At 40.3% G+C, this 18967-nt stretch overlaps 1 protein-coding gene across 1 annotated transcript in view; it reads right to left on the bottom strand.

Moving 5' to 3' along the window:
• Window positions 1-18967, bottom strand: part of LOC139722752 (T-complex protein 1 subunit alpha-like) — a 107226-nt gene that overhangs the window by 15578 nt on the left and 72681 nt on the right. The window contains exon 9 of the mRNA XM_071634036.1: window positions 14563-14686. Coding sequence (XP_071490137.1) covers window positions 14563-14686 — 124 coding nt within the window. The remainder of the gene's footprint in view (window positions 1-14562; window positions 14687-18967) is intronic.

Below are 18967 nucleotides of genomic sequence, written 5' to 3'. Positions count from 1 at the left end.
GTAGTGCTATCATATAAAGCAAACAGAATTAACATTGGCTCATAAATGACAGAGAAGTAGCAAATTGAAGATTTTGATCACACACGGACGCACACACGGACACACGGACGGACACACGGACGGACGGACGGACGGACGGACGGACGGACGGACACACACACGTACGGAGCCCGTTTCATAGTCCCCTGCTCGAACTCGTTCGGCGGGGACAATAACTAGAATTATCACTGAAGGTGATTAATACCCCCGCCCCTGGTATGTGATGTCATGAGGGCAATGACATTAATACCAAGTTTGTGCACTTAGGTCAGTCAGAGGGGCACCAAGGCCACATTGGAAAGGGCATGTTGGGTGTTTATGAAAAAAGAAGGAAGAAAAAAAAAACCGAGAAAAACAAACAAACACACACACACACACACACACACACAAAGTGCAACACACAACAAAAACCTCTTCCCTACAGCTGTAACACATTCCCGATTTCCGCGTTTCTATCAGGTGAAACAAAATTTTTTAAAACAGGAATAAAACAACAGTAGGTATTGATTGAAACTCGACACCCTTTCAGGCCAGCCAGGCCAGGCTGCCATGTAACTTCAAAGCACATTCCGACAGCTGGCTGGCAAAACCACATGGCAAAGGAATTTGCGCGCGCGTGCTCGACGGAGGGCCTGGGAGCATGGGCGAGTACAGTACTAGTAGTCTGTGAGCTATCAAAAGCAGACCTTTTGAACAACTGCAAATGTCATGATACTATTTTGTCTTCCTTTTGGCCTCAAAGAAAAACATCAAAAAGATGAGTGGAGTATCACGAGTTTGTACATCGCCATGCAAAAAGATTACTACACTCATGTCATGACACGAAATGAATAAATATTCCAAGACAAAAACAAAGCAGCCTCGGGTATCTATAGACGGTGACATCGAGACACCATGCATTCACCATGCACGTTGGGGAGCAACGAGTTGGAGTTGGCAGGAAGGGGTGATCCAGGAGTTTGTGAGAACTTCCCGATACTCAGTGACAACACGATTGTGACAATCTCAAAACAAAGCTGAAGCTTCTTGTGGTCTCATGCCCAGCAAATCTGTGTGCTAGTTCTCAATCCGAAGGAAGTTTATCTCTGATCTGTTGAGTTATTTTTGCTGAATCATAGGAGCTTATCATGCCTGAAGTTCAAATGGAAGGTTGCCAAAAATTTCATATTCACAAAGCTTCAGAATTTTCTGACACATTGCCTACTATATTCATTTAAAATGGCAAATTTAGAGGGTACAAATCAATGTGGATGATGATCATCCACATCCGATGATTATCCACATATTTGCATCCTCAAAATTTGACATTTCAAATGCATTAAAAATCTTCCAGTAATTTTTTTAGGCTGTTGATGCAGCAGTAAAGACGTCAGAAATTTCATATGAACTTGAATATTAGTCAGGATAAGGACAAAAAAAAAATCTGCACAAAAAAAAATACAATTCTCTCATTGTCACTGGTAGTCAAATTTGTGTTTTCATGAAAAATTTGACACTCTACTAACACCTCAAAATCGCAGGAGAGTGATAAGAAATAAAGAATCATTACGTTTGTAATCCTGGGTCTTCGCCCTGGGGCTTCGACTTGAGCTACAGTATATCTTTACTCAGTAATTAAACATTCTTTCCCTGTTCATCTCCAACACCCCAGACAGTTCATGACCTCCAAGAATGCGCCAGTACGCGCGGTTTCTTCTGTTGATTGGTCTCTCTCTCTCTCCACCCATCCCCATTCCCCAGTCTGGCACCTTGGCATCGTGGGATTTTTCTTTTTTCTTGGTGAAGTTGGTGTTCACTCTTTACTACTCTATCTGAATATGCGCTGCCTAGCTATTAACTCTATGGCCGCTGCGCTGCGGAGGCAGTCGGGATGGTAAAAGCCGGTCGGGCGTACATGTACGTACACGTCCCTCTCGGAAAGATACTTTGAGTTTGAATCAGATATATTGGGATGCAAGTGAACTGAAGGTATGATATTTGAGATCAGGAAAGTTGTTCAAGCTTATTAAAGTGTAGACTTTGAGAAAGGGCATATTATACGTCATAGATAATAACTTTCATTCCCCGTAAAAGGGCACCACGGCCCCAAGAAAAAGGGCACATTTTTTTTGGCCGTAACTTTGATAAAAAACAAAGGCCATTGCGGCCAACGAAGGGGGCACCGACGGCCATGGCCGTCGGTGGCCGTCGGTTAATTCAAGGCCTGGGTTACCATGGCAACACATTTTCTTTAAACTAACACATTGGTGTCTTGCAAAACTACACTTCTAGATCATGATACATAGTAAATTTGACTTTAATTGCTTAAATGATGGAAAAGTTATTCGATCTGCATGGTTTTGGTAAAATTGTGGTTACCATGGCAACGGTTTGTGTGACAAACACAAAAATTATGTGTTCTACATCTATACCTTAGGGCCATAATGCCTACCAAATTTGGTTTCAATTGCTTGAAAACTGGAAGAAGTTCACTCCACAGGATTAACTAGAAATGTCGCTATGGCGACTGGTATGCCTCCGCCATAATGCATGATTCTCCTAATAGGTCTAGATAGTTCATGTGGACAATGTGTGATTACATTTTCACAAAACTGGCAAAATATTGAAATGACAAGTTTGTCACAAATGTGTTGAATGTTCACCTTCCTTGACCTTGGTTTAATTGGATGAATAGGAGAGCATGTATTTGGGGATTTAAGGACTTTAACTTGACTTTGACCCATTCATACATTTAATGCAATGAGTAATTTTCATGGTACCGGTATGGAGAAAAAGTGCAATTTCTGTACTGAATAGTATTTGTTACCATGTTCATCTGGCCTTTGACCCTAAAATTCATAAGATAATCACTTTCAGGAAGAACATGCATAGATATGCAGTAAGTTTCACGATAAATTGAGCCACTTCCGAGATATGGAGGAAAAAGTTAGTTCAGCACTTTCACTTGATCTTTGACCTTTTGACCTTTGAGGCAATAAAAAAAAGAAAAAGAAAAAAAACTCTCCAGAGAATTTCTATTAGGTTACACATGCATACACCAAGTGTAAAAAAAAGAATACTAATCCTGCTGGCATTGCATGAACATGAGGGAAATAGTAAAATTTTGAAGTGTTGCACTTGACCTTTGACCCCTGACCTTTGACCCCATGAACCCTACATTCTCTAGATAATCACTGCCAGTCAGTACATGTATATACTACGTTCCATGAAGATACCTTGAACAATTTTCCAATTTACAGAGAAAAAAAAGAAGTTTTAATACTTTTACTCGACCTTTTGACCTTTGACCTTTGACCTCATGACCCAAACTTTCACCAGAGAATCTAAATTGGGTAGTACATGTATACACTAAGTTTCAAGAAAATATCTTCAGGCATTGCATAGATATGGTGGAAATAGTGAAATTTTATGTATTTGACCTTGACCTTTTGACCTTTGACCTTGAGCACGTGCACCCAAAAGTTGATAGGCACAACTTCACCCCCTAATACACATACATGCCAAGTTTCATTAGGATACCTCAACAGCTTTTGATAGTTACCTTGTCCACAAAATTCATTACGGACGGACGGAAAGACGGACGGACGGACGGACGGACGGACGGACGGAAGGACGGACGGACGGACGGAAGGACGGACGGACGGACGGAAGGACGGACGGACGGACAACCCGAAAACATAATGCCTCCGGCACCACTTCGTGGCGGAGGCATAAAAAAAAAAAACATGCGGTTACCATGGCAACGCATTGTCTGATACAAATACAAAGGACATTTTGCAAAACTACACTTAAAGAGCATTATACGCACCAAATTTCACCTTCATTAATCAAATGGTTCAAATTGATACAAAAATGACTGGTTACCATGGCAACACATTTTTCTTATATTAACACATTGGTGTGTTGCATAACTACACCTGCCGATCATCATACATACTAAATTTGACCTTAATTGCTTGAATGATGTGGAAGTTATTCAATCCACAAGGTTTTGGTAAAATTATGGTTACCATGGCAACGCTTTGTCCGACAAACACAAAAATTATGTGTTCCACATCTATGCCTAAAGGCCATAAAGCCTACCAAATTTGATTTCAATTGCTTCAAAACTGTGGAAGTTGTTCACTCCACAAGATTTCAAAGAAAACATGCAATTACCATGGCAACGCTTTGTCACGTACAAACACAAAGAGTGTCTTGCATAACTACACCTATAGATCATCATAGATACCAATTTTGAAATTGATTGCTTAAATATTATGGAAGTTATTCAATCCACAAGGTTTGGGTAAAATCATGGTTACCATGGCAACGTATTGTCCCACGAACACAAAAAACATGTCTTGCACATCTATACCTCAATATCATCATTTACCCTAAGTTTCATTTAAATTGCTTCAAAACTGTAGGAGGAGTTCACGACGCAAGATTTTGCAACAGACCGACCGACTGCCCGCCCGGCCAACATCACGGTGATTCCTATATACCCCCTTCACACTATGTGTGGCGGGGGTATAAAAAGAAGAAAATAGGGGAGGGAGGAGGGTCGCGCCAGCCTTTGACATTGTAAAGACGCCTCCCCTTTACAAAATTCCTGGATACGCCCTTGTAATGCAAGCAATGAGTTTGGTCATTTGTGGTTGACGCAATCATGGATCGAGAGGGGGCGCATCCCCCATGGTGCTCCCTCTCTATATTTTGTTAAAACAAGAGAAAATGAAAAGAAGAAAATGGGGTGTTGTCACGCTAGCCTTTGATTTTGTAAAGGCGCCTCCCCTTTACGAAATTCCTGGATATGCCCCTGTAATGCAAGCAATGAGTTTGGTCATTTGCGGTTGACGCAATCATGGATCGAGAGGGGGCGCATCCCCCATGGTGCCCCCTCTCTACATTTTGTTAAAACAAGAGAAAATGAAAAGAAGAAAATGGGGTGGTGTCGCGCGAGCCTTTGATTTTGTAAAGGCGCCTCCCCTTCACGGAATTCCTGGATATGCCACTGTGACGCATTATGACCTTTGTGGTCGACGTGTTATGACATTTGCGGTTGACGCAATCGCAGATTGAGAGGGGGCGCATACCCCTTTAGTGCCCCTCTCTTTATAGTCCAGGCTAGGCTCCATAGAAAGTGCACCTAACCTTGTTTTTTTATATATACAATGTTTTTTGATGGTTTCTTGTCAATTCGAGGGTGCTGATTCCAAATCCGATTGATGCCACTCGCGTAACCTTGAGCATTTTCGGCAAAATGCAAAAATCCAAAATGGCCGCCATATATGCTAATTTGGCCATGATAATCCCAGTTATGTCAATTTTATGACCGATTATTCCATGAAAGTTTTTTAAATTTTTGTTCCTTGAGTAATTCTACTTACACATACAAGAAATTTTTCATTTGGAGAGGCACATTTAGTATTTTAAGCTTATTTTCAATTCAAAATGGCCGCCACTCCTATACTCATGTACTATATGAATGGCAAAAAATATGCATAGAAATAGAAGACGAATCTTTAGTCACATACCTTCACTTTTATCAAGTTTTGCATGTGCAATGCAAATCTGATGAGTGCCAATAGCAAAACAAGGAAACAAACAGAAAATCTATTGTTTTTAGGCTTATTATATTCTTCTTAATACAAAACTTCAAAATGGATGCCACTCATATACCCCTGCACAATATGAACGGCAAAGTGTACATGGAAATAAACACATTTTCTTTTTTTCTGTCACTCAGGTACACTGTTTATCAATTTGTGTGCTGATTATAAATCAGAAGGTTGTTAGTAACAAAAGCTGTTTTATTGTTTGATGCAAACATCTGAATTTGCTGCGTACCTCAATCTGAATTTTTCCCTAGGAATTTGGAAAAAAATCCACCAAAGCTTGAATTGACGCCAACATCAAGATTGTTTATCAGGAATTATTAGATATGAACATTTGACACTTACTTGCCTTGAGATGTTTGACAGTATAATATTCACTCTCATTTACTAAATTAAAAGGCTGAATCCTAGATGATCACACAAACGAAAATTCCAATTACCTGTCCTGTTCTACATTATCTAAAAGCGATATTATACAAACTTTTCAGTCCCCTCATGCGAGAAAGAATATGAGGCAGGGGAAAAAGGAAAAAACGGACCACCTCACTTCCTGTCGTCAAATCTCTGAAATGAAAACAATGCCCCGAAGTTTTTCATGTTAACCCAGATGAATTGTATATGGTAGATGAATTTTATCACCATTTTTTTCGAAGTGAATGTGTTTGCGTATATGATGTCAAGAGAGACTCTGAGATCTGTGCAGTGCTGCCTCATTCTGAAAGCAGTGTTATAACAACTTCACACTGCTTGTCTTTAATCTTCAGCACTTGCAGATTCAGGATTGCTCTAGGTAACCAGACCGGCTGTGTTAGGACTCTGAATGATGGCCTCCTTAATGGTGGCTGTAAACTAACTCCACTAGAGCTCTTTTTAACATATACATGGTGACATAACATTCGCTTCACGTAGGAAGTTTGCAGATGATCTCGCCTTTACGTCTCATAGAAAGTCCTTGGATGACTTCAGCCGAGTACTGACCCATCTCAAGACAATAGAGGAGTACTTCACCTTCTGGCGACTTTGCCCCAACCTTTATAAGATTATCATCAGACCCATTCCTTCCATCTTAATAACCATCTTGCCAACGCTATGTTCAAGGTAGCCCTCTGTGGCAAGCCTTCCAAGCATGGGCTAAGGAAGTCCACCCTTCTTCACTGGCTCTCGATCACTCTCCCTCACGCTGGAAGGAAAGGATGACAAGACAAGTGTCACCACCTCACCAGTGCCGTCAACGCATACCCTGACCTTCTAAACACGATAGCATAGGGGCATTTCATGAAGCGTTTTGTCTGACAAATTTGTCTGACAAATTTGCTCTCGGCCAATAAGATGCAAGGATTTTAGTAGCTTATAACAACTGTCAAAAAGAAAAGATCTGACAAAGCGCTTCATGCACTCTAAAAAAAATCTGGGTCAAAACTGACCCGGAACTGGGTCCGTTGGGGTCACACACCTGATGACTTGGAATTTGGTCATGAAGACCCGGAATGGGGTCACCCTGATCCAATCATGACTCTGGATGGGGTCATATCTGACCCCATTCCTTGTCATTTCTGACCCGGAACGGTGTGTGACCACAACGGACCCAGTTCCGGGTCAGTTCTGACTCGGATTTTTTTTTAGAGTGTGAAATGCCCCCTTGAACAACCTGCCATCAATGCGTCTGAAATCCCACAAACCTAGATTTCCCTCCCGTAACTTGAAAGCTTTGACCCCAAAACAGGTTGGTGCAGATGCTGGTCTGATGTCATCTCTGATACCACCCAAGTTACCTACAACTGTCTCTGGCCTGGCAACAAAGCCATAGGGCTTCAACGGGTGGTGATCAAGCAAGTCTTCATGTCTTCATTTAGTTTCTATGGCAAAATTGCCCTCTGACTCCTGAGGAAGTGCTGAACATCACCAGATGTGGTTGCAATTAAAGCAATTGCAGGACTAATATGCATCTTTAGCCTGAGAATTCTTCAAATATGGGGCTGATGTCGCCTGCTACCAAACATCCAATTGCAGGGTTCTTTAAAGACAATAAAATGACAGTTTTATTTTTAAGAGAAGACTGAAGGAGATCATGATGTCAAAGTGTATATTATCAACTCCTGGGAACTGTGAGAGAACTGAAAGAGTATTTACATTGCTCCTTGGTTGATGTTTAATTAATAATTTGTACCGTATTGCGTTTGGACAGTTTCGTTTATGCCTTCACCAGTTTTTGTTGTTTTAATTCAAGAAGAAAATCAAGTTTGCTCGATAATATCAAGGCGGTACTTCTAAATTATATCATATCAAAGTGATGGAGGTTATGATCCATTTCAAACTCGCCTCAGGACTCCTCCCTCCCCTCCCCCCCCCCCCCCCCCCCCAACTCCTTGCTGGTAAAAACAAATGTACAATGGAAAGGGTTTTTAGTTGGGTCATTAATGTCCGATGTGTTTTTGTCTGCAACCATGTATCTCTGCACTTACTGTATAGGATTTTTTCTGTACTTTGTTGATATGGTTTTAGGGGAATGCATATTAGAAGCTTTGTTTTCTAGCTTCCCCTCCATTTTCAACATTATTTGATAAATACCATTCATGTAGACTTCTTATTATATTGTGTTAGTATTACATTTCTATATTCAACCTGCATGTAGAATGTGATGGTATATTGATTTCTTGCGAGACGTTTAGTGAACTTGAATTCGTTGTTGAGACAAAATGAAGTATATAAGAAATTGTGTTAAACATCGTAAGGTTTATGAATATTAAATGCTCAAATATACATGAAGGCCCTCTATATTGTAAGTGACACCCAACATATTTGTATACACATGCAACACTTCATGCCAGCGTAGGTATACGGGACTGGAAATACAGTAAATTTGTTCTACATTTCCATGCATATGTTTTGCCATTCATATAGCACATAAGCATAGGAATGGCGGCCATTTTGAATAAGAAATGACCTTTAAATACTATATGAACCTATGTGAAATGAAAATTCTCTTGCAAATGCAGATGGAGTAACTCTAGGAACAAAAATGTATAAAGTTTGGTGGAATAATTGGTCATATAAGGCACATTATTGTGTTTATCACGGCCGAATTAGCATATCTGGCGGCCATTTTGGATTTTTGCATTTTGCCGAAAATGCTCAAGGTTACGCGAGTGGCATCAATCGGATTTGGAATCAGCACCCTCGAATTGACAAGAAACCATCAAAAAACATTGTATATATCAAAAAACAAGGTTGGGTGCCTTCTAGCCTGGACTATTATTTCGTCAACACAAAAGAAATAAAAAGAAGAAAATGGGGTAGGGGAGGGTCGCGCCAGCCTTTGACTTTGTAAAGACCCCTCCCCTTTACGGAATTCCTGGATCCGCCCCTGTAATGCAAGCAATGAGTTTTTCCATTTTTGGTTGACGCAATGATAGATCGAGAGGGGCGCTTCCCCGTCTGGTACACCCTCACTATATTAGGTTAAACCAGCAGAAACAAAAGTAAGAAAAGGTGGGTCGCGCCAGCCTTTGATTTTGTAAAGACGCCCCCCCTCCCCTTTACGGAATTCCTGGATCCGCCCCTGTGACGCGTTATGACATTTGTGGTCGATGTGCTATGACATTTGTGGTTAATCCAATATTGATATTTGTAGTTGACGCAATCGCGGATTTAGAGGGGGCGCATCCCCCTTTAGTGCCCCCTCTCTTTATTTTGTCAACAAATCAAAAATAAATATAATAAAATGGGTGGGGGGGGGGGGGGGAGGGTCGCGCCAGCCTTTGATTTTGTAAAGGCACCTCCCCTTTTAATATGGAATTCCTGGATCCGCCCTTGTGACGCGTCATTACATTTGGAGTAAAGTTGGAAATTTTGACAATTGTCGTCGACGTGTTATGACATTTGCAGTAAAAATGGAAATTTTGACATTTGTTGTCGACGTGTTATGACATTAGTGGTTGTTTTGACATTTGTTGTCGACGTGTTATGACATTAGTGGTTTTTATGACATTTGTCGTTGACGTGTTATGACATTAGTGGTTGTTTTGACATTAGTGGGCGATTTTGACATTAGTGGGCTCTACAACCCCCTTCACACTATTTGTGGCGGGGGTAAGCGATCAGAATAAAAGGTGGGTCCCACCTTTTATCAGGATTGCTTTATTTTGCATATCTCGGCTATTTCAAAACCAATTTTCATGAAATAAACTTTAAATTCCTCTAGGAATTACATGCTCTTTCATATTTCATAAGAGGTTTCTCATTATCTCACCCAAAAATGTTAAAAACCTGCAGTTAGGTCTCAACCAAAACTATACGATCCCTTTAAGCTTTAAAATGATGTATAACTCAATTCAAATGGACTCTCCTAACCTATCTAAATGCTGAAAAGAAAGCACACACTCCAGAAAATGTGACCTGAGAAAAGAGGCTCTGAAGTACAGGGTCTATTCATAAGCTTAACCCGTTGAAGACGGACTAATTTTGCGACAACATGCATTTCTCATAGACACTTGCCCGAGTATACTTGTCCTCAATGGGTTAATCTTTACCAAACGATGCTAGCTGGGTGATGAATAGGACAAAAAACAGGATGTAAACCACAGGAGCAACAACAATGAAGGGATAATCAAATCAAGCTGAAATTGAGCATGATTTATCAACACATTCTGTCCATGATTAATGCCAACCTTCAAAGCAGTAGCATCATCCTTTCTAATGTTCTAAGTGTTGAAAGGGAACAGTGTATTCAGAGCTTTTATGAAATGAAAAGGCACCTCTATAAGACACACCTAATCACACTATCCTAAAAAAAAAAAAAGTGTTCTAGAAAAACTGCTCTGAACACAATTTCCTGTTCAGTTTATGATCCTAACCTTCAGCATAATGTAAAAGGCTAGCTCTTTCAGAATATATGAAAAACTCAAGATTGGCTAGGTTAACCCATGTCACCTACTTTTAATCCTCACACAAAAATCAGTGTGTGCGACTTTTTCTTGGTCTTGCGATGCGCAGTCACAATTTCAGCTTAAAGTGAAAACATTGTTTTGGTAATGGTTTGAGAACCCGTCTGGCACCATTTCATATTTGCTTGAAATATATCGAAAGAGTCTACAAAGAAACTTACCTGATTGACGCAATTTGCCGGGATGATGAGTCGTTTTGGAGTATTTTGAGAAAAATAATAAAAGTCGGAAAACCGACTTTTATACCAGCAGGATCCAGACTAACTCGGTCTCGGGGAAAACTCGACCCCATTTCCGACAATTTACATGCAGTTCGTGATCGCCATATCCTATTGTATAATACCAAACGAGGCCTAACTGAACAGACAGGAAAGTGCGCGCTAATCCTGTACAAAACAAATGGACAGCGCACGGTCCTCAAGCCTATACGTACATCACCTCAGTTGCTGAGTCGCATTGTCTTTGAAGTTTTTGTTGTTTATCAAGCGTCTTTGATTGTTTTTAGAGGTGCTTGATAGGCGCACACTAATTTTGCATGCGCGCCAAAGAGGTTTTTTGATGCGTGCTTGTAACAACTCAGACCATTACTGCGAGTAGCCAGAACGCAAAGCGCTAGTTCATACAGGCCGCTCCCATAGTACAACACTGTACAATCCAGAGGGACAACCAATACAACTCAGCCCGCTATCAAAGAGAGGCCAAGTTATCCCCGAGTCCGAGCTTAGCCTGACCCCGTTCGATAAGTTCTGAGACTGAACCTTTTTGGTTAATATTTCGCATTTTCTTCGTTACCCATCGAATATCTTGTTATTACAGCGTTATTCCGCACATTTCCTAGGCATACGTTCATATTTGGGGAGCAAAATTTGACAACTTTTGCAGGCGTACCAGAAGTATGTTTTGGCTTTAATCTGATAATCCTTTCATTATTGTTGTTACGGTGGTTTACATCCTGTTTTTTGTCCCATTTGTCCCACAGCTAGCATGGCTTATTAAAGATTAAGCGTTTGAATAGACCCTTTACTTCAAAGCTTCTTTTCCCAGTTAACACTTTTTCAGAGAGTGTTTTCTTTCCAATATTTAGATAGATTAGGAGAGTCCATTTGAACTGAGTTACACATCATCTTAAAGCTTAGAGTCAGCTCTCTCAGAATCTGCCCTTAGCGAAATATCCATGTCTGGCAACTTTTTGTTGGTTTTGTGGTGCAGGGTCACATACATGTACGTGGTCAGCTACTGGATGTAGAATCACAAATGTTGTACTTCCATCTGATGATTAACAAAACAAGAGACCCAAGGGTCTCGCGCTCACTCACGTATCGCAAGTTCACCTTCTATGCATCCTTGCAGACTATTACCTGAGAACATTGCAAACTTGGGGGGGGGGGGGGCAGCTTTGAAGGCTTCCATGGGAGGCATGGTAATCATTTGTACATTCTATTACACTGGTATAAGTACCCTGTATTTAGAAAATTTGACTATGGTATGTAGTTTTTAAAACTAGAAATGTCGCTATGGCGACTGGTATGCCTCCGCCATAATGCATGATTCTCCTAATAGATATGTGGACAATGTGTGATTACATTTTCACAAAATTGGCAAAATATTAAAATGACAAGTTTGTCACAAATGTGTTGAATGTTCACCTTCCATGACCTAGGTTTAACTGGATGAATAGGAGAGCATGTATTTGGGATTTAAGGACTTTAATTGTAACTTGACTTTGACCCATTCATACGTTATATGCATTAAGTAATTTTCAAGGTATGGAGAAAAAGTGCAATTTCTGTATTGAATGGTAAATTGTTACCATTTTCATCTGGACTTTGACCCCAAAATTCATTTATAAGATAATCACTGTCAGGAATGCATAAATATGTAGTACGTTTCAAGATAACTTGAGCCACCTCTGAGATATGGAGAAAAAAATTAGTTCAGCAATTTCACTTGATCTTTGACTTTTGACCTTTGAGGCAAAAACAAAAGAAAAGTAAAACTTTCCAGAGAATCTCTATTAGGTTATACATGCATACACCAAGTGTAAAAAAAAAAATAATCCTGCTGGCATTGCATAAACATGAGGGAAATAGTAATATTTTGAAGTGTTGCTCTTGACCTTTGACCCCTGACCTTTAACCCCATGAACCCTAAATTCTCTAGATAAGGGTAATTCCGTGAAGTTGGGGCACAAAGTGTTACATTTTAGCATAACTCAATACTAATTATGCTATACATATATTGTTTACAGGCTTTACATTTGTATTAAGACCATACATTTTCCTGGAAATTTTGTGCCATTCAGACTCAATTTTGATGAAGTTATTAAAACAATATGTAACGGTGTCCTGTAGCATCGTGACGTGTCCATGTAGCATCGTGATAGTTAAAATCTGGTCCTAAAAGACAAATTAATGCAATTAGCTTGAACCAAATTTGATATAATATGCATACTTTCTAGATTAGTCAGATAGCTTAATATCTTAACTCTCCTTTCCACAGTTTTACTTTTACAAGAAAATTACACAATGTGTCACTATGCTACGCGGTGTCCACCAAATGTAACAAAAAGGACACCGCGTAGCATCGTGATACATTTTGTCAATTTTCTTTAAAAATTAAAACTGTGTACAGGAAATTTGAGATATTTAGCTATCTCATTCATATCTTGTAAATGCATATTGCATCAAATTTTGGTTAAGCTAATTGCCATAATTTGTCTCTTAGGACCAAATTTTAAAATATCACGATGCTACATGGACACATCACGATGCTACAGGACACTGTTACATATTGTATAAGAACTTCATCAAAATTGAGTCTGAATGGCACAAAATTTCCAGGAAAATGTGTGGCCTCAATGCAAATGTAAAGCCTACTAACAATAAATGTATAGCATAATTAATATTGAGTTATGCTGAAACATATTTTTTAAATATCACGATGCTACATGGACACTGCCCCAACTTCATGGAATTACCCATAATCACTGCCAGTCAGTACATGTATATATACTATGTTCCATGAAGAAACCTTGAACAATTTCCAAGGTTCAGAGAAAAAAGGTGAAGTTTTAATATTTTTACTTGACCTTTTGACCTTTGACCTTTGACCTCATGACCCAAACTTTCACCAGAGAATCTTAATTGGGTAATACATGTATACACTAAGTTTAAGGAAAAAATCTTCAGGCATTGCATAGATATGGTGGAAATAGTAAAATTTTATGTATTTGACCTTGACCTTTTTGACATTTGACCTTGAGCATGTGCACCCAAAAGTTGATAGGCACAACTTCACCCCCTAATACACATACATGCCAAGTTTCATTAGGATACCTCAAAAGGTTTTGATAGTTACCCTGTCCACAAAATTCATTACGGACGGACGGAAGGTTGGACGGAAGGACGGACGGACGGAAGGACGGACGGACGGAAGGACGGACGTACGGACAACCCGAAAACATAATGCCTCCGGCACCACTTCGTGGCGGAGGCATAAAAATGATCAAAATGTAAAAACTAGCCCCCATTTCGATCCCCACTGAACCCCTGGATCTACCATAAATAACCTTGAAAGTACATTCACAAATGAATTTTTTTTTCCAGAGTATTTCTTGTTTTAAGCAATATTTTGTACAGTATGTAATTGTCACCTTAGTGATCATTTCTGCCTAGTTTGGTGACAAATTTGACCATGTGTTTCCAAGAAGAATATGCGATGGCCCCCCTCAAGAAGAAGATGAAAATGTACAATTTAGGCCCCAATTTCGAGCACACACCCCCCCCCCCCCCCCCCCCCCCATAGCTCACTTGAGTCTTCGGCTCAGGTGAGCTAAAATTTCAATGTGTCATTTGGAGAACTTCTTAAAGCAATTGATACATGTTTGCATCTGGGTGACCACCAAAAACCAATAACACTTATATACAGGCACAGCTTTCTGTGCTGAACACGTTCCACTTTTTTTCTATTCATGAACTTACCCCTTGATGAGGATTAGCTCATCGTCTGAGATTCTCTCCTGTACAACCTCTTCAGCTTGTCCCACCATGGTGGGTTCAAAAGTCTCCTCTCCCTCAAGGTTGGCTAGAGTCACCACCATCTGGGCTGCAGAGGAAACATTTTTGTCGGAAATGGAAAAAAAATAATAATGAAAGAAAACGAAAGGGAGATAATACATCATTTACACAACAAGTGAGTGTGCCCAGAAGATTTTCCAATGTGAGAAAAGTCAAAACATGAAGAAAAGGGGAAAAAGTCAAACTCTGGGAGAAACATATGCAGCTACAAAGGTACATGTACCATGCCAAGGTGATAGAAATCGGTGTGGGTAACATATTCCAACAGGACTGTCTGTACTTTGTAAGGTAGCAGGTGAGTGCTTGCTTTTGTTGACTCCTAAAATGTGCTTTAAAGATAATATAAAGTTTTGGTACCTCAAAAGTTTCCCTGAATTTCCTTATCTTAGTTTGTGTTTCAGGTTAAAGTACCTTTCACATAACTAACACTGTGAGACTTACTCGCCCCAAAGTGCTCTCATGTCTTAGTAATCATGCAATAATGATTTCGTACCAGAGGCGCCGCCATACGGCGGCGAGGTAGTACACGTATTGTACGAAACCATCATTGCATGATAACTGCGACCAGCAGCGTGCAGCCCCATACGCATACCGTATTCGCCGGCGTATAGGCCGCAGTATTTTTCAGAAAAATAAAAGTGAAAAGTCGGGGTGCGGCCTATCTGGCGGCAAAACCAAAATTGGTCTCTGCAACCCGGCAAATCGGGAGTAAAAACTAGCACATTTATACATGTATGGGACTACACAATAGGCAACCAAGGAGGCAACCATCCCCCGATGATATGAATACCGGTATACAAATCTTACAAGCAAAGCTGCATTCCGTGTTTGTTCCTCATCAGTATGTCCTCTTTGTCTTTTCTATGAAATTTTAATGAGGCAAAAATAAAACTTAAGCTCAAAGCGTAGCGCTGTGCTAAGAATGAGTAATAAAGTGTTTGTCAGAACCTGTCTATTACATGATTACCTGTCTATTACGTGATTACCTGTCTATTACAATGTACCGTAGTACCTGTCTATACATGATTACCTGTCTACTATATTACAAGGTACCTGTCTATAGACTGTACAGACAACCACCTGTCTATTACATGAATACCTGTCTACTATATTACAATGTACCTGTCTATAGACTGTACAGACAACCACCTGTCTATTACATGAATACCTGTCTACTATATTACAATGTAGCTGTCTATAGACTTGCATGTACAGCAAACAACCACCTGTCTATGCTATTACAATGTGACTCGATCGACTAGCAACTCGCACACCTGTGGTGTATGTTCTCTAGCGTTAGATTTCCTCCTGTCCCTTTCCCTCATTTTCTCTCTTTTGCTTTTGTATCACTACACATTATTTTCAGAGTACAATCGTACTTCTGAGCGTGTTTTGTTCATTTTTGTTAAGTTATTACCTCACTGGCAAAAATTTGGAGGTGAGTTTTTGTTCGAGTGTTTGTTCGAGTTTTTCGATTGAACGATGTATCTACGTGTGTGACAATATTATGTGTGCGAGAACATCGTATTTTGGTTGGTACCCACTTGTTTATTTCCGTGTAAATTTAAGTATTTTTTTACCGTAAAGTGTCTTCATCATTCGTCTTCAAGCATCAGGTTTTCACGTTTCTTTTCAGTATTTTTTATTTATTTTTTTTTTTTGGCGTTGCACAAATCGGGGGTGCGGCTTATACGGCGCTGCGGCCTTTGCGCCGGCGAATACGGTACACTGTAGCTAACTGCGACCAGCAGCCCCATATGCATCGCGTAATGGGGATTCGCATTGTAGCATTCAGGATCATGACAGATTTAGTATCGCGGGTAAATATCAACTGAAAATCCAAAAATTTCTTCAATTTGAAGACTTACCAATTAAGTTGAAGTATTGAAAACAGGCTTCGGGCACCATTTGGTTCTGCCAATAGTACCTTTCTGTTCGAATTGATGACTGAATGTGACTCGGTCGAGAGGACATTGGGAGAGCTACATACGCTGAATACTACGGCCAGCGCATGCGCACACAAACATCTTATCCGTTCATGGATTTGAAATTTGTGCGCATGTGATGTGTGCGCATGCGTCGGCCGTAGTATTCAGTGTATGTAGCTCTCCCAAGGTCCTCTCGACCGAGTCACATTCAGTCATCAATTCGAACAGAAAGGGACTATTGGCAGAACCAAACGTTGCCCGAAGCCTGTTTTCAATACTTCAACTTAATTGGTAAGTCTTCAAATTGAAGAAATTTTTGGAATTTAAAGTTGATATTTACCCGCGATACTAAATCTGTCATGATCCTGAATGCTACAATGCAAAGCCCCATTACGCTATGCGTATGGTGCTGCTGGTCGCTATGCGTATGGGGCTGCTGGTCGCAGTTAATTGCATGATTACTAAGACATGAGAGCACTTTGGGGCGAGTAAGTCTCACAGTGTTAGTTAAAAGGCCCCCTTTGACATAAACTGTGATCATTTTGTAAAGTTTAAAGATTTTGCACTGTTGTTTCATGACTCTTTTTTTAATGGAGTTTTTGCACAACTTTTGATACCAAATTTGCGTGCCAAGCATGTACGATTACAGAGTCAATGGGGGCTGGAATAATATAATACAGATACCGCTTTCAAACTATATTTTCATTGAATTCTTTTTAGTTAGTGCCATTTGTGAATACATATAAACTCTTCTAGATTATAAAAAAATGAAATACATTAGATTAAAAACAAAAAATACATAAGAAATTAAAAACACAGAAATACATAAGGAAATAATGCAAATGATAGAAATGCATGCATAAAACTGTATATTCTTAATTATGTTATACTTTTATTACAAGGTAGTAGACTTTATTTAGCTTTTTTCTTTTCTTTTCTTTTTTTAATTCAAGTTTTTCGTCGGTTTTTTCTCCGTTTTCTTCAGGTTATCTACAAGGCCAAATATCTTAGCAGTAACTGCAAGGCAGGATGTTAAGCATTGGAGAGCTGGCTCTGAATGAGCAATTATAGCGGCATCATCTGCAAAGACCAGCTCACGGACAAGTTGCAAATGTGTTTTAGTGTGACTGATGTAAATTCTTCTCATTCATCCAGTCGAAGTACAAGATCAAAGATTAGTTGAATCAAGAAACTGGAAATAAACTCACTGTTGCGACGTTTCGCCAATTATCAATTGGCTTCTTCGGGCGAATGAAGCTCCCGATGATGGAATGGCCCTTAAATAGTGCGAGATTGTGCAGAGCGCACTGGACCTTGTCCAGCGCACGAAAGACGGCTTGGGATTTTGCGAACGGCCCGGTCCCACGCGTGCGATAAATTGAAGCGGAGACCTCCTCTCTTGTTAAGTGTAGGTCTCTCCACACGTTCCCAGATGGCTTCCTTGACGCCCCTCTCAAACCACTTGGATTCTCTATCCAGAATAATCACTTGATTGGTGTTAAACGAATGTTTGCTGGCATTGATGTGTGTGTATACTGCTGAATCCGGGATGCTTTCTGAGTTGCTAGGTCTTCTGTGTTGGTTCATGCGAGCTTTTAGTGATTGTTGTGTCTCCCCTATGTAGAAATCATGGCAAGCCTCCTGGGAACATCGGATGCCATAGACCACGTTTCTCTATTTTTCTTTGGCGACTCGGTCCTTGACGTCAAGGACCGAGTCGCCAAAGAAAAACAGAGAAACGTGGTCTATGGCATCCGATGTTCCCAGGAGGATTGCCATGATTTCTACATAGGGGAGACACAACAATCACTAAAAGCTCGCATGAACCAACACAGAAGACCCAGCAACTCAGAAAGCATCCCGGATTCAGCAGTATACACACACATCAATGCCAGCAAACATTCGTTTCACACCAATCAAGTGATTATTCTGGATAGAGAATCCAAGTGGTTTGAGAGGGGCGTCAAGGAAGCCATCTGGGAACGTGTGGAGAGACCTACACTTAACAAGAGAGGAGGTCTCCGCTTCAATTTATCGCACGCTTGGGACCGGGGCCCGTTCGCAAAATCCCAAGCCGTCTTTCGCGCGCTGGACAAGGTCCAGTGCGCTCTGCACAATCTCGCACTATTTAAGGGCCATTCCATCATCGGGAGCTTCATTCGCCCGAAGAAGCCAATTGATAATTGGCGAAACGTCGCAACAGTGAGTTCATTTCCAGTTTCTTGATTCAACTAATCTTTGATGTTTTAGTGTGAGTTTGCAGATGCCTCAGATTGAATAGAATGCCATCTGTGCAGTACCGCATGTAAACAGCATCTTTGTCGTTGAAGTCTTCCATGGTTTGTTTGAGCATCATACTGAAGAAGATAGTAAAGAGGATT

This window comes from Diadema antillarum, unplaced genomic scaffold (genome assembly GCF_040938485.1).
Source record: "Diadema antillarum isolate AM-2024a unplaced genomic scaffold, OU_Dant_1.0 scf00000170, whole genome shotgun sequence".
Lineage (NCBI taxonomy): Eukaryota > Metazoa > Echinodermata > Echinoidea > Diadematoida > Diadematidae > Diadema > Diadema antillarum.
This window is presented reverse-complemented; position numbering and strand designations above follow the sequence as displayed.